Raw genomic sequence first — 27,751 nt, forward strand, 5'->3', positions numbered from 1 at the left:
AACATCCATAAAACACTTAAATGTACATTTATATATTTACATTTTTTTTTATTTGCTTGATAATCAAAGTGTATAGTAGTGACTTACATATGAAAAAAAACAGACTGTAGCTCAAAACCCAACAAATCGACAGGGAAAAAAAAGGAACATTCCTTGTTGAAAAATAAATAAATGATGGCAGCACACAAGTGAAATCACGACAAATGTCCCCGCTGTTTCTTTGCCTGCACTGTTAGTATCTTTGATCATCACTGAGTCACAGTCAGAAGGAAAAAGGCAAAAAAACAAGCATTAGGCTCTTTTTTTGAAGAGCATGTATCACAGAACTATTATCAATGGACATAGCGAATCACTTGGTTGATTCATTAAACTTGGAATGTATCCCTCTGGCAAAGGTTGCAGGTGGCGACGTGTCAATGGGCGGCTGCTGTGTTACTGAACCGCCTCAGTTATCATTCAGTATTTGAATCATGTGGACCTTGTCAGTGACTCCAGACTGCACCGGGGTGTTGGAAAGGCTTTGCAGCAGAACATAATGGGAATCATATTTTACAATTGTTTTCCATTGTTTTATCAGGCGCCCAGGATGCACATTCACCTTCAAGAACAAGTGTGATATCGAGAAGCACAAGAGCTACCACATCAAGGATGATGCCTATGCCAAAGATGGCTTCAAGAAGTTCTATAAGTATGAGGAGTGCAAGTACGAGGGTTGCGTGTACAGCAAAGCCACCAACCACTTCCACTGCATTCGCTCAGGCTGCGGCTTCACCTTTACCTCCACTAGCCAGATGACCTCCCACAAGCGCAAACACGAGCGCCGGCACATCCGCTCCTCCGGTGTCATGGGCCTCTCTTCCGCCTACATGGCACCAAAGGACGACCAAGAGGAATCGAGCAACGATGACCTGATGGACTTCTCGACCATCAGCAGCAAGAACTCCAGCCTGAGTGCCTCGCCTACGACCCAGCAGTCCACCACTGTATCGCACCTGTTGGCCACGCCCACCACTGCTGTCTCCTCCTCCTCTACATCGGGCCACACCCTCAAACCTACACCCTCGCTGGCCAGTGCAGGCCAGCGTATGTCCAGCCTGCTGTCCCAGGCCCTGCCCAGCAACATGCCCGTGGCCCTTGCTCTTTCCAACAGTGCCCTGGCTGCCTCCAACCCATTCTTCCCCCTAATACCCAGGCTGCCTCTCCAACCACCTCCGCCAGCCGCGAGTCTGATATCAGCTGTATCTTCTGGGGCCCACTCCATGCCCACCGACTCGCTGACCCAAGGTTGCTCCACAATTGGTGCAGATGGAGCCATGCCCTCAACCCCAACGTCCTTCGCCACTTCTTCCATCATGGAGAAAATCTCGGCGAGCAAAGGTCTGATTTCACCCATGATGGCCAGACTGGCGGCTGCTGCCCTGAAGCCCTCCAATAACATAGACGCAGGTCAGTCATCATTGTACATCATTTATTTGGATACTCGTAATACCAATTACATCATGGAAAATAGTCTTTTATACTCAAACAACCTACATGTTAATAGTTTTTATGTAATGTTTGATTCATATACAGCATATTAATTTAAAAAAATGCTGGATCCAGCTTCTCAAATATGCAGTTTTTCTTGCCTTTTGCTTTATATGATTGTTAATTTAGTATCTTTGACAAAACAAGACATTTCTAAACCAATATTGATAGTCAGTGTATCCAAAAATACCTGTTAGATTAATTCACAACACCTCCCTCTTAATATTTTCTTGTTTTAAGGCTGTTACTAAGCCATTTTAACACACTTGCAAATTATAATCCCATGAATAAATTGGTAGTCAATTGTAAAGGTTAGCTTTGCTTGTTACTCTTTTTATAGACAGAGGTATTGAAATATATAACAAACAATAACCTTTTGAGCTATGTCAGTGTCCAAACAGAATATACTGCTTGCATACTAAAAGCCACATCCTATTTTCTGTGTGTGGGCTCCACTACAGCCAGAGCACAGAGGGTGCACTCAGAGGTCATTTCTATCACTATCCCACAGTGGAGAGAAAGGCAGAAAAACTGCCGCTTTCAGGCTTAAAGGGGCATACCGGAGGCATAGTCTTCTGCTCTGGGCTTGTTATTGTGTTGATCGTTTGTTAGATACCCACAATCCATTTGGAGATAAATGCGCTGACAGGGGAGAGTAGAGCCTGTAAAAGTCTCTTATGATGTTCAGAGTGGGGGCTCCTGGGGCTTGTGTCGAACATGTTTCCTCATCATTGGTCTCTTATCTATGTCTGCGCCCGTTCCAAGCAAATGGAGGTGGAATGAAATTAAGTTCAGAAATTGCAAGAACAAAAAAATGTTGGGTTTTTTCTTTTTTTTTTCGTATCCTCTATGCAAACCGATAAAAAAAAAAAAAAAACAGAAATCGCTCAGGCAGAAATGACTCAATGCACCAGAGCTGAGAAAGAGGCTTTTTTTTTCACTGACACAAAAACTCAGACACACTTGCATGCATCAGCAAAGACACACTTTTTAAATTTCTAGAAACCTTCTGTTCCCACAAAAACATGTCAATATCTATTTAGCATAAACACATTTCACATAAATTTTGGAGGTAATTGCCTTGTCTATGTTTATCATATTGCTCTAAACAAAGCTTCTGAAAATGAAAATGAAGTTAAAGCATTAAATTGATAATGCACTGCAGAGCACAATCTTGCATTCAGTAGCAGCGGGGCCTCCTGTGCTGAGCCCGAGCAGGTGGGGTGCGGATTGTAAATGGGGCTGCAAGGGGGAGCGTCTCCGGATGTTGGGACTGGGAAGGATTACAATTCCTGGTGGTGTTCCTGGAGCAGGACAGGCCCTAGGAGAGAGATAGGGCAGCTGCTCCGGGGAGCTGAGCTGAGCCCAGGCTGTCAGGCTGAGCTCCACCTCTGGGCTTCCAGCAGGTAGTCTGAACACTGGGAAGGCCCCCACTGAGGGTGGGGCCTCCACAGATGGTGCCTTCACCACCCCTCTCGTTGTCTCACTGAGAGGCTGCATCTCAGATCTCTCTGCTTGATAACAAAGCTGAGTTGCAATAAGCTTCTCTGTCTCAATCAGACTCTTTATGGTTAAAGTTCAGTGCAGATGCAGGATGGAGGGGAAGTGTCGGTTTTGTTTCTCATATTTGCTTCATAAAATGTGTGAACAGGACATTTGGGTCTAAAATGAGGAGGAAGTGGTTTGTGCTTCTCTGTCAAAAAGGTGTGAGAAAAGGCAGTGTTTGTGGCTATTTTTCACAGTATTTATTTTTTCATAGGGTTGTGAAACTTTGTGTTTATTGTGGTAGATTGTGCATTTTTCCTGTTTTTGCTTTCAGTATTTTTTTTTCTTTATTAATGTTCCGCTCTAATTTACCCCTAAGTGTTTTTCCCAGAGATTCAAGCATCTGAAGGGTTTACTAATTAGACACACAGTACAAATGATCTTTCACAAGCTCTGTATCTTATCCGGAGTAATTACATGGTGATACATTATTCCTGGATAATTTCCAGAAAGAAGCTGCTTTGAGTCAAACTCATTTGTTCTCCCTCTTTGGGAAGAGAACAGAAAAAAATACTCCATGAATTGAAACAGAATAAGAGACTTTCGCACTATAATACACTTTAAAAAGTACATTTATTCTCAGATATAGTGAAGGAATGCTTTAATCTGCCTGATGATCACATTTGGATCATACAGTGAGTAGCAGCTCTTGATGTAATGTGCTCTCATTTGGTCTGAGAGTTGATTTAATTGTCAATGACAAGGCAGGATCTGTCTGGCTAGTTAATTTTGGGTGTTCTCTCATCAAGTTGGGGGGAGGGAAGGAGCTCTGGACGGTGACTTGGTAAGCATTCAGTGACCTCAAACCAGACGCAAAATTGTTTGACTGCTGTTTTTCTTTAATCCCACCCTGACCCCACCTCCAGCCCCTCCAATCTCAGCCACTGTCAAACTGAACTGACACTGACACTTCCCCATCTCTGAGCTTTCAGCTGACAAGGCCCAAGACTGGCTTTTCCACTCCTATTCTGCCTGATATGTCTCTGGGTCATCTTGTGGCAGGGGGGGAACTCTGGTCGGTTTCCCCCTTACGTAGGCTGGTCTTATTTTCTCCCCAGCAAGAAAAGAGGAGTGAGGAGAGGAGCCTCACCAGGCTGAGGGCCAAGGGCACACACTTGGTTGCCCATGACCTTGCCTGTCACTATCCCTCAGCACTAGCACTGATTCCTAAACAACAGATTCCTCACCAAACCAATCACAGCCGCTGGTGCACTCCAGTCTTACAGTGTCTGAGGGACTTCACCAGGGTCACCCCCTCCCGCTCACATATATATATATATATATATATATTTTTTTTTTAAATAAAACACCACTTATTGTCTCCCAAAAAGCCCAGCTTTCACTGAGTTGCCCCAGGACAAATTAATATTTCAATCCCTTGGGGATCAGGGGGTGGGGCAGAATTCACCTTCCTGTCAGCGTTTTTACCCCACATTGTCCCCTAGTCTTTATTTATTTCATTTCAGCACTCCTGTCCTCGCTCACAGCATCCACTGAATACCTATTTGGAGGAGAATGTGATCGAGAGGTCATGCTATTTGAACCAATCTGATTGGCTGTCAGCTCCAATCTGACCGACATAGCACCCCTGTTCCTTGTGGGTACGCTCAGTGGCATTGGCTGCCGTCCGTTGTCAGGCCAACGAGCAGCCTGGGAAGGTGGAAAGGGAGGGGGGTGGCCAATCTGAGACTGCCACTTTCCCTCAGCATTAGCATCTCACTTAATGACCAGTTAAGAGGCAGCCTGGCAAATGAGTTGTGACAAGTGCTGCAGAAAAAGGAGTCTTTTTCCCTCATATCTCCCGCCTCTCAATCACCATTTAAAAGGCTTGACGGCCTGACATAATTTCGCAATAATTATCACTCGGAGTATTCTTTTCGGGCCAGGACAGAAGTCAGATTGGATCTCGTCATAGGGTAATAATGCTGACCAACAATAACTTTGTTGTCACTTCTCTCATCTGCGTCTCTGGCTTGATCCTCAGGGAATGGGCAGCCGGCTTCAGCCAGCCAGTTCAATCTGGTTCAAGTGAAGCAGGAGCCAATGGACGTCAACTCTGGGGTCTCACAGGAGTCCGCACAGGAGCACAGCCTGGACCTGAGCAAGAAAGACCCCAGGTACACTGCTGTATGGTACATAGAGGGTTAATGCTATATGGAAAATGTTGTAAATTCACCTACTATATTCACAAAATAAATCAACAAGGAAATAAGGTTTGTCTGATTGATAGATGATTTCTACAGTCTTGGCAGCCAGGGTTATATTTGCAATTATTTATCAAAAATATCTCATTTATATACATGTGCATACAATTATAAAGCCCTCAACATATTTCTCCATTTTGTGTGAGAAGGATGTTTGTATAAACCGTCAACTCCAATCTTCCCTCCAACTCACAGTAGATCTTATTTCTTAAGAAGACAGCATTTTTCTTCTTCATTATACAGGCACACCTTGCGTGATAAATAGTAATATTTACTGTTCTCATGCAAATCTTGACTAAACATTGTTCATTTTCCTTGTTCCAGTAATGAATCAAACGGACACCCTGTACCAGGGAATACATCTCTTTTATCCTCGCTTATGAATAAGGTAAGATCCATCCATCAAACGCCTTTCATCCCAAGACAAATTAGCGGGACACAGAGGGGCCTGTTTGTTTTTTAATGTTTCACCGCTAATAAGATGAGTTTGTATCATTTAAATTTTCCAGCCATTTTTCATACAGTGTAATTTTCACTGCACCTCTCACAAATTAATATAATGAAGCAGTAGCTGGGTGCCATGCCAGATATATAGAGATGTTTGTTTTTTGATGAGCTGTTTTGAACTCGCCGTCCATTTTTTCTCCTCCTTTATACTTTTTCTTCCCCCGCCTCGCTCTGCATTTATTTATAGAGTTTGTAAATTATTTGATTAAAAAGCCAGAGGAGAAAAAAAGGAAGGCGCTGCCCTCATTTTTTACAATTCTAAATGTTAGTGTATGGAAATTTAAATGTGTCTTTTTTTGGTGAAGATTAAAATGGACATCGTCTTAATCATACATCTTATCTGATTGATATAAATGTGCAAGGTTGTTTCCATCACATTGATGATGTAATGACAGATCAGCCTCCATTTTTTTCCCCCTTGCCAACTGGTCACGACCTCCTCCCTCCCCTCCCCTCCACACACAGACGTTGTTTTTTTTAACCTATCCCCAGGAGAGTTTAGCTTCAGAGGTGCTCTAGTCAAAGCAGTCATTAAACCCAGACAGTGGAGGAGCTTGAAGACCTGTTGTCCAACAGCTCCTCGTGTCATGTCAGCTTTTGGGGGTTTGATTCAAGCCACCATATCACATAAAAGGGTTACCAGTTGCTCCCAGAGGATGCTTGGCAAACACGCTTGGCCTGCACTCAAGCAAAAGCCTGCATGTTTGTAAATCTGGCTGTGCTTTTTTGCTTGGCCAAAACATTTTTGTGTGTGTAAACTCTCACACTCTCACTAACATATGCAAGTGCCCAGCTTACGTATGTTCAGCTAACCCAGCAGCTGTTTGTTTTTGTGTTGTTTTTTTTTTGTAGATGACACAGTTCAACGCCATGAAGCTGAAGACAGAGCTGGAGGCAGGCCAGGGCGGCAACACCTCAGAGGCAGCGCAGTATCTGAACAGAGTGCTGAAGAGGCCTCTGCCAGAAAAAGCCACTGAGATCTGGAGGACATACCTCCGCAGGTACGAAAATAGTTTTTTTTGTTTTATTCACTTAGTTAGATTTGACTCATTCATTTTGAGAACGAGAAAACAGTCAGAGTGTTTAAAAGTACAGTGCATAGAAGGCCCTTTTCTGTAAATACAATTCACATACCGCATCACTGGAAACTCCCTGAAACATAAAGAATCTGGTCTTTCAGGAATCTGAAATGACTTACAGTACTACAGACTCAACAACTTTAACCGTCAGATCACAAGTCAAACCAGGTGTTCTGGCATTTATTCAAGAACACAGCATATTTACAGTCTTTTTTTTCTTCGTTAAGGTTTGACACGGATGACTTCTGTGAGGCTCAGTGTGACTTCCTTCAGAAAGTGCATTTTCACTGCCTGGTAGAGGACTGTGGTGCACTCTTCAGCACTGTGGACGGGGCCATAAAACATGCTAAGTGAGTGTCACACTGGTTCATAATCCTAAAATATACCCTTTTCACATTTTAGCTTTCGGCTTTATTGATCAACATAAAAAATGAGCTTCCACCTTGTTTTATCAGCTTCCACCTCCGGGCCACCTTGAAAGTGAAGTCGGAGCCTCAGTTCGGTGAAGGCAAGGACTCCAGTGAGGGAGCCTTGCTGCAGCCTGCTGCGCCCGTCTCTATGGCCAACAACCCCTCCATGGATGTGGCACACCTCACCTCTTCTGGCGGCTACAGCTCTCCTCCTCCCTCCCTGCTGGCCTGGAAGCAGCTGACCGGCAGCATCCCTCAGATGTCGGCCTCCATGCCCAACCTGCCAGCTAACTCCCCTCTGGCCACCACTTCTCTGGAGAATGCTAAACCACAAGTCAAACCTGGTTTCCTGCAGTTCCAGGAAAAGTAAGAGAAACATTTATTTGCTTATTACATCACAGAGCAGTATGTTTATTTGACCATGTGTTGGTTAAGCTGAAAATGTTTCCATTTTATTCATCCAGTGATCCCTGTTTGGCTACTGACTGCAAGTACTCAAACAAATTCCACTTCCACTGCTTGTTTGGGAATTGCAAGTATGTGTGCAAGACGTCTGGCAAGGCCGAGTCCCACTGTTTGGACCACATCAACCCCAACAACCACCTGGTCAATGTCCGTGACCAGTTCTCCTACTACTCTCTTCAGTGTCTCTGTCCTAACCAGGTGAGTGCGGCTTGATAAGTCAGCCATGAGCAGAATCACCTACTGTCATCCCCCAGAGTTTTCTAAGCATGAAGTATGCTATCTATTAGACCAGTATTTGAGGTTATTTGACTCAAGGCTTTCACAACCGCCGCTCCCCGTCTTCCATCTCTGCTGAAAAAGACAGTCGACTCACCCCAGTAATGCCTGTTTATATGTCAATGATGTCATTTTGACTGCCGCATTCTCCTCTCAGAAAAGGCCAATTTAGCTGATATTACCCAATAAATCATTGTCACTTGCACAGTAAACAAGGCTGTCTGGAATAGGGCAAAAATCAGGGGAATGCTTTGCAAATGAAACCTAAATGGCAGCCCCTGCCTGCTCTCATGAGCCCGTATTTGGAAAACCGTTTAAATGAATTCATTAATGTGTCGAAAATCACCCCCTCTCACAAAAAGTCCCCCCTCTCTCCTCCTCCTCCTCCTCCTGCTCCTCCTCCCCTCCTCCCCTTAGTCTCCATCTCCTGAACTGAGCAGATCTTATTTGGCCCAGTCCTTTGGGATCTGGGCCTCACAAACAGATGGTGGTGTACAGACATGTTATAAAGGAGGGGTGTTTGTGGGAAGCCTGGAATTAAAAAAAAAAAGTCACCATGCTTAGAAATGTGGGATGTTCCAAATGACCAGAAAGGAAAAGGGCTGTGAGGTGTTAATTATGTCTTCGGAGAAACTGTGTGTAGTGCACCCAAATAAAGATCAAATATCAATCAACTCCTTTGGCTTTCAAACATTTGGCACATTTCACTCATGAAATTGGGGATTGTGTGTTTGTTCCGCAGCACTGCGAGTTCAGAATGAGGGGCCACTATCACTGTCTGCGGCCCGGCTGCTTCTTTGTCACCAACATCACCACCAAGCTGCCGTGGCACGTCAAGAAGCACGAGAAGGCGGACCGCCGTGCCGCAAATGGCTTCAAATATTTCACCAAGAGGGAGGAGTGCGGGAGGCTGGGTAAGAGAAAATACTTCTGATTTAAGTATAGTTTAAGTTTTGGTGTGCTGTCTCTTTTTGCCTTTGCCTTGTCAGCCTAAACACTCCAGCTTTTAATGATATTCCACGGAGACGTGTGGATTAAAGGTGTTAAATTGAGAAAGATGTAGATTGATTTTTCGGTGGCTGTTGCAAGAGGATATTCTCTGTGTTTACAAAGGGAGAGAGACCAGTGTTGGCAAACACAGTGTTGTGCTATGTGAGTTGTTTAAAAGGCATGAAACAAGTCTGCCTCATAGGTTTTGTTGCTGTGTTTTGCATATTCACAATGGCACCTCAAGTCCCAAAGGAAGTCTTGCCTGGTACTATATGAGCAATAACGTCAAAGGGGGCAATCACATCCAGGTTGTTTTCTTCTTCCTTTTGCCCCTGTCAGAAATGAGCAATTAGGTTTGTGTTTGTTAATTATCCGGCTTGTCTGGTTTAGCCTGTTTGTGTTCTGAAGCTGCGCCTCACAGCCACCGCTGCCATCACACAGAAATGAATTAAAAGTGATCTGTTTTTTTCAGGCGGTTACACAAGCTTTTCAGAACGCAGAAACAAAGCAAACAAAAACAGGCCCTAAACAGCTGTTTTTTGTCCCCAGCCTGATCTGCCAACTGTATTGTTTGGGCTGGGGGAAAAAAAACAGAAAGGATTACCATCGCGAGCACTCCAGTCATAAAGAATTGATGGGTTGCCAGTATCCATGGCAGCAACATTAAACTGAACACCGCTGATGATGTTACCTGGTTTCTGTCTCACAAAAGGGCCTCCATGTCACGGGGTTACTGTTATTTGCTCAACTTTGCGTGTTTAAAACGTTGTGTGTGCAAAAGCTATTTGATGACACAGACATGTTGTGCTCTTAAACTGGGTGCCATGGTTACTGACATGCTAGCACCTGCCCAGCATGTTACTCTTTCAATTATTTCTGCCTGCTTTTATATAATGGTATTTGATTAACAGGCACAAAATGGAACATTCATTTAATTTGAAATCATAAAGCAATTAGAGCTAGACCGGTTAAAACACTAGAAAAGAACAGAAGAATATGAAGCAGACAGCAGCACAATGGAGAACAAAAGGAAAAATGACAATGGAGATACTTTGAAAAATGAATTTAATATGGTAATAATTGTATATTTACTTTGGTTTGCAGGGGTGTGTGCATTATTGGCCCACAGAAAATGAGAATTTATTTATGTAAATTCCTAATTGAATAAAGCATGTCAGTGTAATAAAAGAGCTCCACAGGTTTAGAGCACAGAAGCCTTGACTTGCTCAGTGTGACACCGGAGTGATCTAATATTCCTCCTACATGTACACTCCCAAACACTTTGAAACCGATCCCTCTTTTGTCGAAGCTATATCATGAAATTAAAAAAAACTAAAAATATTTCACTTTGTGTTTGATCTAATCATAACACCGTCACACTGATAACATTGCGTATTGCGCAGTAGCTGTTCTCAGACGGCTCACAATGAGCCAGAGATAAATGAATCTGCGTTTCGAGAGTTTTGCAAAAACTGTCGCTGGTTTCTCTTTGCAGGTTGCAAGTATAACCAAGTCAACAGCCACTTTCACTGCATCCGTGAGGGTTGCCAGTTCTCCTTCCTGCTCAAGCACCAGATGACCTCACATGCTCGCAAACACATGAGACGGATGCTGGGGAAGAACTTTGACAGAGTCCCATCCCAGGTACAAACACACAACACTGTGACATTGGGCACACGCCAACTGAAAAGGGTAATTATCTGAATATACGGGCTGAACGCCTCACTGAACGAAAACAGGTGTTGAGCAGTTTATTGAAACATATTCTAACCAAGCCAAGTATCTCACACACCCAGCGACCAAGAGAATAAATAGGGAATGTATTGTGTGTATTAATGCAGTGTAGATGTTCAGATCTTGTGTCCTTTTATTAAAGGTGGAGTCTTTAATACTAGAGGAAAACTGTTGATATTGGAACTCAACACCTAAACAAACACACCCCTCCCATCAGTGCTGCTACATGGCGGTAGCATGTGTCATTTACCGTCCCTCTCTATCCCACGGCCTTTCCCCTGTCCTCAAGCACCAACATTGAAAGTGTTGTATGACTTGTTTTATGCCACTTTGTTTCCTCTACACATGAGAGATAAAATTCCACCCAACTATCGTAGCCAAAATAATGTAGATTTTCGATATATAGTATGCTTAAAAGTCTTGAGTTGTAACTGTTTCTAAAGGGCTGTGGCCATACAGTATTAATGTTACAGGCAGAGATTTTGTTTTTCATTATTTCAAAAAATAATGAGGTCTACCTGTTATTTTTTTTATTTTTATCCAAAGTCTATGTGAAGTAGTTTGGTTGGTTTTGTCTGCTTTCTTTTTGTTCGTTTTTTTTCTCCGTGAGTCAGATTCCGGAAAAAGAGTAACAAGTTCATACGGTGCAAAAGAAAAAAAACTCTTGTATCCTGTCATACCAGTCAGTGACAAATCACTCATAACATTCTTTTGATGCAGTTTTTCACAGTGGAGTGTACTCCATTTCTCTTAACTTAACTTTAGCAGTACATCCTGTACCATAAGTGGATTAAAAACATGTGGATTTTCTAGTTCTGTTTGTTCTTTTTTTTTCCGTTTTAAAGCCTTTATATAATGACAGTGCAGCATTCATTCTTTCAAAAGTTCATTCAAGACTTTTGACGTGGGTAGGAATTCTTGGTTGTAGGCCAAAAGCCAACGCCTGCATTAATGACACACTATATCTTTCTTTTTCTCAGATGTGAGTTTTGTAACAAAGGTTATTTGTTTTCCAGGTGATGCCACTTGGGCAGAGGGCAGATGGAACCAGCATGATCGGGAGCCATCCTGGTATGAACTCCAGCTTCTCCTCCGGCCTCATGGATGAGACTGATGATTACATGGACTACACGGGAGGAGGGGGCAGCCCCCTGGGCCTTTCCTCTGAGTCCTCCAACCAGGACCGGAGCTGCACCAGCACACCTGTAGGATCTCCGGCAGGTAAGAATGTGGAAAAACAAAAAGTGTCGGCATGTAGAGCTTTACTATAATTTAGTTTAAATGTTCTCTACTCTTCATTAGAGATTCATTCAGCATCATAGATCATGCGTCACTGAGTCCACATTCATTTACCGTACCCAGAAAACCAGCAACTTGTCATTTCATTCTTCAATCCTATATTTTGTGATTTAGTTGTTTGACTTACAATCAATAACATAATGACACATCAGTCATAATATGTGAGGTTGATGACAATGCTGTATTCTTATGGTCTGAGTCGTGGACAAGGTCTTTTGCAGTTTGCCTGGTCATCCTCATAAAACATCCATTTTGTACATCAGTGGTTTGAGTTATTGCACTGTATGTAGCTTATTACATTTTCCTTTGGCCAGAGATCATCCCTGTGGCTTTATGTCTACTTTAGCACTTTTAGTAGGTTGAATTGTGGGAGAAAGGAAAGGAGAATCAGCCTCCTTTCCCCTCAAACTTACTGAATAAATGGATTCTGCTCTGCTTTTTTTTCTAAATATGAGCCTGCCTGTAATTTCCACATTTCTCCATGTTTTGCTGATATTATCCACTACTGTCATCATTGTTGTTTTGGCTGGTGTTTGGGTTACTTGTCTTGAATGGGCCTCATTTTGTATCATTCTCTTATCTTTTATCTTTCCCTTTTTACCTCCCATCCCTCTGTGTGTGCCTGTGTGTGTGTGTGTGGGTGTGCGTGCGTGCGCGCATGTGTGTGTGTGTGTGATTTGACCCTTGTTTATGTGTGTACCCGTCTGTGTGTTTCTTCCCCTCTTGTCTGTCCTTCACCCTCTCTGGTCAACCGGTCTCTCCAGGACAAGGCTGGCCCACCACCACTTCTGCTCCTACCACCCCTGCTGACACTAGCGCAACCCAAAATGCACCTCCTCCTTCTTCCCCTCCTCCACCTCCACCACCACCACCACCTCCTCCTCTCTCCGCTCCTCAGCCTGGCCTCCAGTCCCAGGCCACATCCCTCTCTCCCGCTCTCCTCCGACCTCCTCTCTCCTCACTCCCATACCTCCTCTCTCCATCCTGTCTGTCATACTCTCTGCTCAGCGCCTCTCTGGGAGCCACTCGGAGTGTTGTCATGCCAACCAACACACCAGCTTTCAGCCCCATCATTGCCACTCCGTCTCCGGTTAAAAATGACGTCCCTATAGTGCAGGATGCTGCAGGTACTTATCCCCGGCGCAAACCAACACTGCAGCTGTCACTCTCAATTGACTCCTGTGCAGTATTTAACTGTGTGATGCTGCTTTTCTCTGCAGTACTGTTGTGAAGTTAAGGGGCTTTCCAGCATGCAAAAATATGTATGTAGAGATGTGCATGCTTACAGAGTGGGTACAGTGACAGAACAAATGTGTATAATTACCTCACCTACACCTTTGCGTGTGTTTTCATTGTTAGTATTACCAGGATTTAGAGATAGAGCAGTAAATGTAGCACCTGTAGTATGAAGCCTGGGCCTTGTTTAGCTTCCATTAACACAGCTGCATCAGCAGCCTCTTATTTTAATCACGCCTCAAGTTTTATCGAGGCCCACTGCTTCCTGTCTTGCAGAACAGGGATCACATCATTAGCAGTGACCCCAGGGTGTAGCAAAAGGTGGGTGCCCCTCATAAAACAACTTGGAGATAAGAGGGTCGGTTAAGACCCACAGCTCTGCCTCTGTTTGGAGGCTGGAGACACCCTGTAAAAGTGTCATGTTCCAAAGTCAATCTATCATTTTCCCCCTCCTTTAATCATTCTGGGAATTAGGAATAAAAAAATTTGTGGCTCTCTGTGCTTACTCAGCTGTGAACCACTTCTGGCTGAGTAAGGTCGCACATTACAGTTTCAACCAGGACGCTCTCGCAGTGTAATTTGCTTGTAGTTTTACTCCGTGAACCAAGTGATTATTGTTTAATGTGCCTCCTTCCTTCTTTCAGGCAACACCATCTCCATGCCCACAGCCACTGGTGCAAAGAAGCGCTTCTGGATCATCGAGGACATGTCACCATTCGGCAAGCGCCGCAAGACCGCATCGTCACGTAAGATGCTGGATGAGGGGATGATGCTGGAGGGCTTCAGGCGCTATGACCTCTATGAGAACTGCAAGGACTCGGGCTGCCAGTTTTCTCTGAAGGTGACCCACTACCACTGCACACGGGAGAACTGCGGCTACAAGTTCTGCGGCCGCACCCACATGTACAAGCATGCGCAGCACCACGACCGCGTCGACAACCTGGTCTTGGACGACTTCAAGCGCTTCAAATCCTCCCTCAGCTGCAACTTCCTCGACTGCCAGTTTTCAGGCAACAGCACCCACTTCCACTGTCTGCGCTGCGGCTTCCGCTGCACTGACAGCACCAAGGTGACGGCCCACCGCAAGCATCACGGCAAGCAAGATGTGATCAGCGCCGCGGGCTTCTGCCAGTTCAGCTCCAGTGTCGACTGTGAAGTTCCCGACTGCAAGTATAAGCTCAAATGCTCGCACTTCCACTGCACCTTCCCTGAGTGTAAGCACACGGTGGTGGGCATGTCCCAGATGGACTCCCACAAGAGAAAGCACGAGAAGCAGGAGCGGGGCGAGCTGCCGTCTGTGTCGCCCAAACAGGAAGTGATGCACCACCTGGGAGGAAGTGTGTCTGCGGTCCCTCCAGCCTCTTTGGGTCGATCTACATCCTCACCGAGTGGCCTCCACGGGTTGTCCCGCAGCATTAACACCAGTGCTCCCTCCATGCTCTACCAAGCTAGCAGCATGGGGTCTGAGTATAACCACCTGTACCCGCCGTCCTCCATCAGCCTGGACGGCTCCCTCAACCTGGGCACCGACACCAGCAGCTCCCTGTTCTTCCTGAAGAATGCAGCCGGACTGGGTCTCAGTGACTCACTGGACCTCAGCAAGAAGATGCACCACGAGGTGGTGCTGACCAACCCGCCGCCCCCGCTGGGTCTGCCGGTGGCTCAGGACGACACCACGGGAACATCTGGAGAGGCCGAAGACGATCTGTCACCCGAGGAGGAGGCACACGCAGAGGAGGAGGAAGAAGACGACGATGAGGAGGAGGAGGAGGAGGAGGCAGAGGAGGAGCTCAACAGTGACTCAAATGATGATTCAATGGTGGAGCTCCACGGTGAAAAGAACAATGGCGAGAGTTTTGATGCTTCCGTTAACCACACTGATACTTCCCCACTGGAAAATCAAGACGCTGACCCATGAAAAAAAATAAACCTAACAGTGACTCTAGGAACTGAATAAAAATACTCTGTGTACTATGAACAAAGAAAAATGAAAGTGGCCTCATTGATCATGTTTAGAGACTCGAGATGACAACAGAAAACAACAACAGCGTGGAGAAAAATGACGGCCCAAAATGATTTATTATGATGTTTACAAGATGACCAACATTATTAATTCAATTATGCATTAAAAAAATATGAACGGAGACACACAGAATTAGGCCCTGGTTTACACACGGGGCAGCAATGTAAAGCATTTTACTACACATCAGTCTTTTTGTGTGCGTGCATGTTTGACTTTAATTTATTTTCATTTTTTCACTTTTTGTGTGTGGATAAAAAAAAAAACCTTAGAAAAACAAATCTCTCTATATAACTATATATGTAAGTGTGTGTGTGGACGATGATATACAAAAGGAAATTGCTGGCACGGGGCCGTGGAGTCATAGAAAAAGGGATGTGAATCACTAAAGGGGAAACAGGATACGTTCAAACATTTGATCTTTTTTTCTGTATTAATATTATTAATTATTATTATTATTATTATTATTATTATGAGGCACTGAGAGAAGAGGGAGTTACATTTTGCTTGTTCCCATCTCTCTCAGGTGTTTTCCTTTGTTCTCAATGACATGTGGGATTGACCAGTGAATATTTGGTCAGTCTCGGCAGTCGGGCTTCCAGCAAGCCGCCGGTCTCAACAGTTCTCTGACATTCTGCTAGAAATGTTTGACCAGCACCAAAACCAAGCTCAGCTCTTGTAATTTTACCCCCCTGCTGCGGAGGAATCAAGTTTGTGTGTGGATAGTGCACTTTTATATTAGCTGACCACGATGATTACGATGATGATAGATAAACTCATAAGCATATTTTAAAAATATTTTTGTTACCATTTGCATCTTTGCATTACAATGTCGTTTTTTGTTGTGTTGTTAGTCAGAAGCATATCGATCTGTAAGCAGGCGAGGTCGTGATTAACGGCCGGAGAGTCAGGATGTGGGGGGAAGGTGGGGGTTGGGATGTGGGGTCGGACCGACCAGAGGAAACGATGAGTCACTCAGAAGAAGAGCGACAGGGGCGACCGAGGAAGCGTCAGGGAGTGTGTTTTATGTTGAAATTCTTCAGACCGAAAATGTCTCAACGGCATTTTGTTTCCATTCACTATGGCTGTGGTTGAGCTCCTGTTGTAACGGTTTTTATTTAATATTTATGTGACCTTCCAATGAGAAATTTCTAGGGTGTTATTGCACTTTTTAGGTTCATTTTTACCGTCTGAAAAAAAAAAGGATATATATCTTTTAACAGGGAACTTTGCTTTAAAGATGTTGTTTTAGTTCACTTTTGCTTTAATGCACAAATAGATGTTAGTGTGACAAAGAACTGTTGTTCTGTGATTTATTTAAAGACTGGTTTTTATTTTGCTTCTGTGATTCGACAGTTTGAAAAAAAAAAAAAGAGAAAAAAAAAAAGGAAACAAGTGCGCCAGAAAAGAGGGTGCCCTGATGAGAAACACTAATGCGGACTGTGATTTTAAATGAATTCTTAAGAAGTTGATGGCAATGCTCACTTACTGTAGTACTAAATTATAAATCTGTCAAAGCCACACTCTGGTTTATATCGAGCGAATATGTTCGACCTAGAAGTGGACACATTGATCTTGAATTATCTCTTGAGCTTGGCATTGGAAATAAACGATCACAATATAGGGAATAATAATGTGTGTAGATGATATTCCTCCAGATATTGTTTTCAGAAGAAAAAAAAGGTTGTACAGTATTTTCCTCTGTAAAAAATGACTATATATGAACAAAATGCTCTTTGATGAACAGCTTCCTTTAAAAAGAAAACCGTTAAGAGGAGAAATGAATAATAAAAAGTTAAAAATTCAAATAGCCTCATCATAGTTTGCTTGTGTGCGTGACCTTTTTTAATTACCCCAGATTTCTTGGGAAAAGTTGTTCATACTGTAGCATTGGTAGATTCCGTTATGATGTTTGCAGTATATTTTTTTCTTTTTCAAAACTATGTCAGAAGCTCAAACTAAAATACACTGATTTGAATTCATTCATCGATGTTTCTGTTTTATTTAAAGACTCGTTTTCATTCATTGTCATTTTTCTATGTGTGTGCTTTTGTTTTTTTCTTTCCCTCATTAATTGAAATTCTTGGTTTATATTTACTTTGCTGTGGGCATGCCTCGTTCACAGACTGAACTGTCTCCCGGGATGTCACAACGTTTTGTTTTGTTTTCTCATCAGATAACTGTAGGGGCTGGGAGACATTGTGCACTTGAATTCAGTTTATGTGTGTTTGTGTGTGTGTACGAGTGTGTGTGAGGGTGTAAAATGGCAGGATTTGTAAAAAGTTGAAAATAAAGGAACTATAATTATTATAACGATACACATGTAGTGATTGGTAGTTGCTTCAGCTGGAGGACGTGTGGAGGGGAAAAGTGCTGCTGGACGTCAGCGGAGCGAAAGGTCACAGCAGCGAACTCTGACTCTTTTTCTATCTGTCTGTGTCTGTGACGCTACTGAAATGTGTGTGTGTGTGTGTGTGTGTGTGTGTGTGTGTGTGTGTCTCCCCCTGAGAGAGACAGATAGGCCACGGCTGTAAGAACACAGACCTGTGGCTCCGTCCCAGCTGCTCAAAGCCTCGATTCATATTTCATGACCTTGTGCGCCTTTTTTCCCTGCTTTTTTCCACTTTAAATCTAACTGGGACGCTTTCCTGCTGCAGAATTTCAAGAAAAACAAACAAAACTAACTAACATCTGCATTCATGCAGGTAGAGGAATCAACAATATTTGTTGCCCGTCGTTCATGCTTGACATTCTGGTGCAAGAACAAGATCAGAGGACCATTAGGGAGATTTAGATGCCTGCTACTGCTAACAAGATGGCTCTCTGTGTCTTGTTCAGTGTTAACAGGGCACATTTATTTTTTTTTAGTTCTTTTTTTTTTTTTTTGCCTTGAGCCATGTGCTGGGTTCTCCTCCCACTCCCTCATGTCACCCAGTGGCCAGTGTGCTGGTTCTCTCTGTCCCTACGTCTACAGCTGTTCCTGTCCTTCCTCCTTCTCTTCCTTGTGATGTTTTTTTTTTTTTAATAAAAGAAAAAAAAAAGAAAAAAATCGGGTAAAGGCATCACCATCTGTCAGCCAGCTGGCATCCTGTATATAATCTACCAGAAAAAAAAAAAAGAATAATCATGAAAATTATATTACACAAAAACCAGACGGAAACGACCTCCAAATCCTGCATAGGCTGCTGCCGAAACGACAGATCATTTTACTGTTTTAATTAACAGAGTAAAAGGATGGTATAAAAAAGTGGTGGGGAAATAAACTGAGATGTATTTCCACTGCTGGGAAAAATGTAATATGAAAGCCTCCTGCTTACTGCAGCATAGTGGATAAACAGAGCAACATTTTAGACTTTGTAAAATATATTGCACTTTTGGACTAAAAGCCATCTCCCATTTGCGTTCAATTTGGCGAGACTCATGAGACATTTTATATGAAAAGTAGACAATGAAGCAATTTTTTAAAAGTCTACTTAAATTTGTTGCCCTCAGCACTACTATTCATTGTCGTATTGCTTATTTCCACTTGGATACAGTGCTGTTCATCTTCATTGTGCTATATTTATGTTTTTTCTTCTGTTTTCTGCATGTCTTATGCAAAGATTGAGCTTTTCACTCAGTGAAATAAAAACATACTGAACGACTTTAGGCCTGTTTTCAGTGTCGATGTGTTTTTGAATGTCAACAAAAGAGCATGCAGTGCTTTAAGCATTTGCATACTTTCTACCTTTCTCACAAAACACTACACCAGCTCGACAAGTGCCAACATTGCGTGTGTGTGTGCTGGCCATCGCTGACATGCAGTGGGTTGATGTGCCAGGAACAGGTTGAGTGAGAGAGTGAGCAGCGTGGAGAGGCGACAGTCAGGGCTGGGAACACACACGACAGGTGTGCACTGCATATGTGGTCACATGACGCCTATAAGGCAGATTAGGGCCCAAACAGATGAAGCGCTGCTTAATGGCAGCTTTTATTAAGTTCACAAAGCGTGGAGGGAGGGGGGTGAACAGAGGAAAAGCAGGTGGCTGGGCCTGTGCACTCTTAGATGAAGACAGATATTGTACAGTGGAGTCTGAGGAGGGTAGCCACTGTGGAAGGATTTATGAAGATTTGCCCGCCCTGGACTCACCGCCTGCCTGTTCCCGAGTCCTGCAGTAATGCAGCCAGAGAGGGAGAGCTGGAGAGGCTCACAGAGAAAAATGTGGCAGCCAAGAAGCCAAAGAGTGAGATCATATAAGATGAGATGAAACTATAATAATCCCTGTGAGTGCAGTCTGTCACCGCTCCTACAAAAAGTAAAAGGACATAACAGAAATAAAGACAAACTAAATGTTATTCACACTTTCTTCATTTTGTTAAAAATGGTCAAATCTTAAAACGCCTAAAAATGCTGAAAATTACTTTATTATAGTCTGTTGATACATTTAAGCATATTTTGTCCACACCATAATATGGAATGTCCAAAAATTAGACAAAAAAATGTTTTCATCAAAAATTGTCAAAAATGCTGAAGATGACTGTCTTTGAGAATCCTGGTGGCACACCTGGTAGAGAACATACCACAGAGGCCTTTTCCTTGTAAGCAGGATGCTTGAGTTCAAACCCCACTCAAAGCCATTTCCTGCATATCTTCCCGTTTGTCTCTCCCACTGTCAATAAAGCTTTAAAATAGCCAAAAAATGTCTTTATGAAAGTCTGTTTGATATTAGTTGTATAGTTTCTTCATAAATTACAGGAAAACACCATATTATGATATGTCCAATAACAAAATGGAAAAAAGTCATGCTATAGCATGTCGATTTTTGTCAAAAATGGTCACATTTTAAAATGCCTAAAAATGACTTTATTATAGTCTGTTGATACATATTAGAGCGTAGTTTGTCCATAAATGACAAAAAAAACAAAAACATAATGGGATTTCCAAAAAAGACCCCCTCAAAAAAATCGACATGTCGTTTTTGTCGAAAACGTGACCACTGAGTGCAATTTACTTCAGAGAGACCTGTTGATGCTTCTATGCTGTGATTCATTATTGAAAGGTCTCTCAGGCTTACTCAGTGTATCCCTGAAAAAAGGAGGCTGGTTTGGGTTAATGCAGCACCAGTCAATCCTTCCCATATCTTCACGTAGGTATACCCACTCAGTTGTGTTTCTATAATTTTTTGTAAGAATCACACATATTTTGACAATAGGTAAAATGGCATGAAAATAAGCATACTAAAGAGACTTGTTTAACGTGTGCTTTAGTAACATAATGCATGATTACCTGAAAATGCCCCACAGCCCAAATGCATGAACATCATGCACAAATGCCCCACAGATCAAATGGAATAACCATTTAGAATTAAATTAAGGCTTTTTGATAGCATTCATTCCTACTGTAGTGCCTGATCAGGAATCCTTAGAGGGATATTTTTCTTAGGCATGTTAGCAACATGCTAATAGTACCCCCCAGCTCCAACAAGGAACATAGGCCATAGTATAGTAGGAACAGGTATACTTCTTACAGGTATACTCCGAAATGTATGTCTATTAGTAGAAGCTAAGTAACAAGATGATTTGAGTCTGTCTTCCCATTCTCAAAAAAAAAGACAGAAAGAAAAGAAAAAGAGTGAAAACACATAGAATTGCCATTGAGTTCTTCAAGGCAGTGATTAGATTTCGGACATACTTTTTCACACCGGTCCAGTTTCAGTCTGTCAGTGCATAGGGCTCGCATGGATACACCAAATGCAGTCAATCTTTTGAGGTACCTTGCATAAGTTGATGATGCCCATCATACATCTTTCAACTGCATGTACCTCAGTGTCTACCCACTAACATTTGGATTAGGAGTTACCTCTGTCATCTGTGAAGAAAAGAAACTGGATTCCTCCACATTATTACCTAAAATTTACAGACTCTTTGAAACTGTTTAAAGTGTAAGGTTAACACAGGGCTTTACACATTATTAATGGTGGACAGTGAATGCCAGATTTCACCACAAAGGTTTTAATTATTTAATACAATCCCGAATGGGCATCACAATTTAAATTTTTCTTAGTAAATAACAAATAAATGTAAATCATTTGAGTAATCTGTTTTACATGCATGTTCATTAATTTTCAGAATTAGCCAGTTATGCAGTAATATTTTGGATTTTAGATTGGTAACAACTCACTTTTATGTTGAAGTTGATAACCTTTGAGTATGTTAGTTCTTCGGGGACCAGAATCATTAAATGTTATTATTTACACACATTTCAAGCTAAGCTATGGTTAGTAAAGAGAACACCTTGTAATTTGAAGATAAAGTCAAACCTTTGATAGGAACGTAACACAACTAACCATGCTATAGCATGTCGATTTTTGTCGAAAATGGTCACACTATAAAATACTTAAAAATGCTGAAAATTACTTTATTATAGTCTGTTGATACATACTAGAGCATGGTTTTCCCATAAATGACAGAAAAACGTCCAAAAAATGTCCAATGGTTTTTTGACAATCTACACTATTAACATGATCATCGTTCAATTCTAAAGAGTTGTTTTTTTTTTTTTACATTTCTGAACGAACTACATGATGACCGTTTTTTGACTTTTCTTTTAAACTGTAACCGTCTTCCTCAGTGCATACCTTCACTACTCTTAACAAAGACTTTCAGTTCAACACCACAGTAAGCCAGAAGGCTACAGAATATTTTAACATATAAAATGAATGACTTGCCATCAGACAAAGTGCAGCTTGCTGTTGATAGGCCCCACCGGTACACACTATATCATCGTATCATGTGGATATGACATGGTTGCACCACTCATTTTACTGCTTTATTGGCCTGTTCACAGTTCACGTTTTTGGATGAGATGTTTCCCCTCGTCTCTCTCAGCGCTCTGCCCCAGTTAGACCCCTCTTTAAATCCGCTGCCCTTTGCAATAGATGTTCATTTATCTATTTTTGCATGTGTATGGGCTTATTTTGGAAAGCCCTCAGTCACACGGCAGAAAAGGGGGCTGTGTGAAAAAAGCTGCTTTGCCATTGGTAGCAGCTGTTGCTGCTGAGACACCTCTGAGGAAATGGAGAATTGGACACACACTCATCCAATTTACCATTAACAAGACCTTATTGGATGCAGGGCCATAGGAACATGTGGCTTTGCCTTATGTGGCTCTGTTTATGCTGCTGTTCGATGTGTGTGACTGGGGTTTGTGATAGTCTCTGCATCTTTGTTTGGGATCTAAGTGTGGTGTCTGACATAATCTTATGTCTGTAAGCTTCAGGCAAAGTGCCCTGTATTGTTGCATATAGCTACCATACAAAAACATTCGAACAATATTAGATACAAGATTTATATTCAACAACTGCACAGAAAATGCTGCCATATTAGAATAAAACTTAGCAGAAAAAGATACATTAGGGTCATACCAGTGACCAAAATACCCCAAATTTCCATGTCCATAGAAGAAGCACTGTTAAAACCATTCATAGGAAAGTCTGAGCTGTGACATGAGATACTTTCAAACATCAAACACAGAAGCTGGTCTACAATGATCTGCAAAAACGAGAGATTTCCATCCGTTTTATTTTCCACATTTAAAGTCCAACCACACTAGAAGAGAACTAGGTTGTTGTTAAGCTTTTCTACATAGCAACCACCAGTCAGACGAGTGTTGACTTCATCCTCCTCCAAATATACAAATATATAATTAAAGATCCCATGAAACACAGATCTGCTTCTGAATGTGCTCAGCAGGTTTTCGATCAGATATTTTCCTCCTGAGTAACACCTGTGTGTTTTGTTTCAGGCTGGGTAACTTTTTTTCTTCTTCTGCTTTTTCCATAAACACACCTCAAATTCTTTAGTGGTTGGTGTATCTTGAAATCTTTGTCTTTCAACACATTTTTCTTCTGTTGGCACATAAAGATAACAAAAGCATTCTTCTCACAGTTTTGTTGGAACATTCTGTTAGTAAAAACAAACAACAGCGGTGTGGTTATTAACTTCAAAAACCAGAAAAACTGGATTTACTCTGGCCAGTTCACACAGAAAAGACGTTGAGCAAAGCGTCCGGAAACTGCTGATCTGATCGTCATGGTAATGACCCACATTGTGTTTTTTCTTTTCTTTGACAAGCTTCATTCTTTTTGTTTTTATCTCTGCAGAAAGGTGGAGGTTTGTTAGAAAGCAGGGATTCTAGTGCATCATGGTTATTGAGAACATTATGAACTAATGTGACTTCATCCTAGATGTGAAGGTGTTGTAGTTTATTCAGCAGTCTACAGCTTTTCCAACAAGTCCTCCAATTTATAAGACCACATGTGGAGAATGGATTTACCCTCAAATACCACCAACAGGACTGTTTCTAGTTAGTCGAGATAGTTTTTAAAAAAGGAAAATAAATACCAGAAGTGAAAACATTGTTTACTTTTGTTTTTTTAATTAATTAATTAATTAATTTTTTGTTTTGTTTGATTCATCCGCCATCCCTCCTGCCCTCTCTAAGTTCTTATTATTTTCTTCCGCTTCCTCCTTTGCTTTAACACACCACTGTAATAGTAATTTTAATCTGCTTGTCTCAGCCACTTGAGATGACCAACCTCCCCCTTTCTTACACAAGACATCAGGTTCTTTTGTGTTTTAAATTGTGATGTCCAGACTTAACTTTGCACCCAAATAAAAGATCCTGCAGGAATATCGCAGCTGTGAAACATACCCTAGGTAAACGGTCGCCAATGCCTCCAGCAGACTAAGGGATGTGAACCACACCCTAAGGGCGTTCCTCAGGTATAAATGTATAGGTTTCCCTTTTTTCGGGGTGTTTCTTCATCTTGACCGCTCATGTGTTGATTGACCTTTTCGTTGCAAAGAAAATAAAAACCTTGTAGGCCGGCAGAAGTATCTATTTCACGACGATGTATTAGGGCCAAGTATGAAAAAAAAATACGGACCCAGGGGAGGGGGTACTATTTTGAGAAAAAAGTTGCAGATTTATGAGATTTAAAAGTGGCATATCTGTGAGAAAAAAGTTGCAGATATACGAGGATCCTTGACAAAGACAAAACTATTTTTCCGACTTTTTTTTCTCATAAATCTGCAACTTTTTTTCACGCAAATTTGCCACTTTTAATCTTGTAAATCTGCTACTTTTTTCTTGTAGATTTGGCACACTTTAATCTCGTAAATTTGCTAGTTTTTCCTCAAAATATTACCCCCCTCCCACGGGTCCGTATTTTTTGTCATACTTGGCCCTAATACGCCGACGTACTATTTCATTCTTCACCAGCAGCAGAGAAATTTCCATAACAGTGTAACGTCACTTCAAACTATCCGTTATAATTTGGCCAGCAGTGGCTCAGTTGGTAGATTGGTCGCCCACAGATTGGAAGGTTGGTGGTTTGTTGTCTGAATGAATCCCTGATGGTGGCAGGTAAGGGTTAGGGTGAGGGTACACCATTTAGGGAGCCTCGGCCACCAGCGTACCAACAAATGAGCTTTGAGTCTTCGCAAAACTCGAAAAGCGCTATAAAAGTGCAGCCCATTTACCATAATTTCCACAACCACGACAGGGCGTCGTTAACTTCATAAGGAAATATTGGTTGTAAGTGGGTTCCGTACAAATGCCACTTGGGGTCGTATTTTAATGGGGACAGCTTTTCTTAAGAGACATTTTAGCTTGTTAGATCAGTGTTTCTCAAACTTTGTTGTGTGATTTTGTTTTATTTATTTGTGTGAAGGACCCCTAAATGAATACACATTAGATCATGGCGCCTGTTTAATAAGATTTTGCCAAGACTTTGGTTGTTAAAGATGATTAAGATCATAATTATACTGTTGTCAACTACAGTTGAGATAACTTTGGAGGAACTGAAACCTATGATCACAATAGTCTCTCTTATGACTCACATTGGCTCACTTCTATAGTGAGAACTGTAAAATATTACTCATTTTTTCTTCAGATCCTGGGGAACTTGCTCAAGGAGCTCTGGTTAAAAAACAATGCTTTAGGTCATAACTTTAGATTAAGTTTCCGGAAAATTTTAATGAATTATTTCCCTGCACTTGACTAGAAGGTCTCTAGATGAAACAATCTGGTACAGAAAATCTGATGGTTTTTAAAAGGACAGGTCACTCCAAAATCAAAAATATTTGTATTTTCCTGTTACCTGTAGTTCTATTTGTAAGTTTCATGCAGGAACTAACATGAAACTGCTTTGTCCACAAGTCAAGTGGCATCTATGCCCATTATATTCAAGAGAAGGCAAACATAGATTAAAAAAACCACAAGTTCAAATGTGGCCGTCGTGCTCCAAATTAAACGTGTGTGCTGAGTTGGTAACAAACGCAGTTCCTGTATTTCTGTGAGCTATGTTTCAAGCGAACACATTTTCAAAAAGGAGGGAGGGTGGAAGCGGGGGTGTAATGTTACACGAGAGATGTTATTTGGTAAACACGCAGTTGTCATCTTACAAACACAAACAGAATCCAGTGGAAAGATTAGCATTGAGGCCCTTTAAACAGCTTGTGAAAAATGAGCCTCCTGTCAACCCTGTTACATAAATGTTTACTAAGAAATACCAAACATTGTGTTCTATTTGTTTTACTTTGCCTCAAGTTTGCCCATTGCCACAGATTAGTCATCCCCAGAGTTAAACACGACTTTGCCAGCAGAACAAACAACTAGTAGCAGACAGCAACCAGAAACAAGTGCAGAACGGTTGATCCGGGCTGGCGCGTTGCCACGTGGCCATTACCCTTCAAGTACTTTGCTTCAAAATCGGACCAGAGGTCTCCAGAGTTGAGTGGGAGTGTTTCATCACTTTATAAGTCTTATCCAAAAGGGGAGAGCTTGAAGCAAAAAAAAAGAAAAAAAGTCTAATGGCCCGGCGCTCTCTCAGAGGCCAGAGTAATTCTCATTCCACTTCAATTGCCACAGCGCAGCCCCGCTAACTGGCAAGCGAGGCCCGCCGCTGCTGCTTTCTTGGCAAAAGGAGAATTCTTAAGTGCTAAGCTGTAAATTTGCTTAATTTGACGTGAGTCCGAGGGGAATGGGATCGTTTTCTTTCAGGGAAAAAGCCTGGCATATTGGCTGACAATAAGCTGGAACGCTCCAACATGGTGTTTCTGCTCAGCGATGATGACTGGAACACACAACGGACAGCATTTGACAGAGCTGTAAAACCGTTTGACTCTGGCACCGGCGCCGTGTGACTCATTCTTATGTTAATACTGTGAAAGCCTTTCAACTGTAATTTCTGTGGCAGAAAGTGATGATTTTCTCCTGAAGCGGCTTAAAGTGGTTCGTCTGTTTGTACATACAAGAAAGTTGGTAATTACTGAATGTCAGGATGCTTAACTCACATACACCTGCTGTTAATTTGCTTTAATAAATCCCTGTTTTTCTGAGCCAGCCCGCACATCCAGACTCATTTACATGAAAAAACACCAAAGTTATGGTCATAAGATGCAGGAAGTGTCACTCGTTTCACTCCTTGTTTGCCATGTAGTAATAAAAAATATACTAAAAACCTGGATTAATCTGGTTAGTCACATTGGACTGGATTATTTTGAACACTACTGCTTATATATGCTGATAAGCATATCAGCATACAGGCAGACAGACAGACAGACAGACAGACAGACAGATAGACAGACAGACAGACAGACAGACAGACTCTCGTTTCACTTTCAACTGGGAACACAGGTCAAATTAAAGAAAGTAATTAAAAGTTTTGGCCACAGAAGAGGAAGTAAATAATACTTTTTCATACATGGGAACAGGTTGATGCTGCCTCATCAGAGAGCAGAAGACAAATTCAAGGTCATTTTACCTTGACAGATGCTTGTAAGGAGAGCTCAGTTTGATACAGCAGCCAAGTAGTGTATTGAATGTAAGCTTTTGGAAGTGAAAGTATTGTAGTAATTCACACTCCAAAAAATGTCAATAATAAATAAACTATTGATGCAATATTATTTTTGATATAAACTTTCGTCCATTTTCTCTAATAAATGGCCATTACAAACTTTCGAAAAATGTAAAATTTCAGACTTAAAACGGAGCACTGACATTGTTTGCAATCACTTTAGTTCTGTGCAGAAGCTTTAACAACTAATTAACAACATAACTGCGCAGATGGTGAATGATTGCTAAAAGATTAGTTAGCTATGGTTAATAAATAATATCTTGCTTTAACAAAAGGCTGAGCTTTTTTTGCTTCCTACTAAATTCCACACCTTGAAATAACAATGTTGTAAAAGATAATTTTAAAGATGAGGTCTTGTGATCTCCTTTGGGGATTTAAGTATTTTTGGTATGAAAAAATAATTTAAAAACAGGTATTAATGTCACTGCACCCACATGATCGGCATTGTCTGGGTGGGAATGAGGGTAAAGTTGAAATAGCGTGGGGGTTAAACAGAAGTGTGACAACTGTGGCATTTGGAAGGCAGCATGTGGTGCAGACTTATGAAAATATTTCGCTG

At 41.9% G+C, this 27,751-nt stretch overlaps 1 protein-coding gene across 1 annotated transcript in view; it reads left to right on the forward strand.

The window, feature by feature from the left end:
• The window catches only part of casz1 (castor zinc finger 1), a 48,409-nt gene extending 30,095 nt beyond the window's left edge, over window positions 1–18,314 (forward strand). Inside the window, exons 8-19 of the mRNA XM_059334095.1 lie at window positions 578–1,446; window positions 5,057–5,189; window positions 5,601–5,664; window positions 6,636–6,784; window positions 7,090–7,212; window positions 7,318–7,638; window positions 7,737–7,935; window positions 8,756–8,927; window positions 10,499–10,647; window positions 11,754–11,958; window positions 12,801–13,163; window positions 13,917–18,314. Of these exons, the coding sequence (XP_059190078.1) occupies window positions 578–1,446; window positions 5,057–5,189; window positions 5,601–5,664; window positions 6,636–6,784; window positions 7,090–7,212; window positions 7,318–7,638; window positions 7,737–7,935; window positions 8,756–8,927; window positions 10,499–10,647; window positions 11,754–11,958; window positions 12,801–13,163; window positions 13,917–15,190 (4,021 nt within the window). The 3' untranslated portion in view covers window positions 15,191–18,314. The remainder of the gene's footprint in view (window positions 1–577; window positions 1,447–5,056; window positions 5,190–5,600; window positions 5,665–6,635; window positions 6,785–7,089; window positions 7,213–7,317; window positions 7,639–7,736; window positions 7,936–8,755; window positions 8,928–10,498; window positions 10,648–11,753; window positions 11,959–12,800; window positions 13,164–13,916) is intronic.
• Window positions 18,315–27,751: the final 9,437 nt, after the last annotated feature.

The sequence above is a fragment of the Centropristis striata genome, chromosome 5 (assembly GCF_030273125.1).
Source record: "Centropristis striata isolate RG_2023a ecotype Rhode Island chromosome 5, C.striata_1.0, whole genome shotgun sequence".
NCBI classification, from domain to species: domain Eukaryota; kingdom Metazoa; phylum Chordata; class Actinopteri; order Perciformes; family Serranidae; genus Centropristis; species Centropristis striata.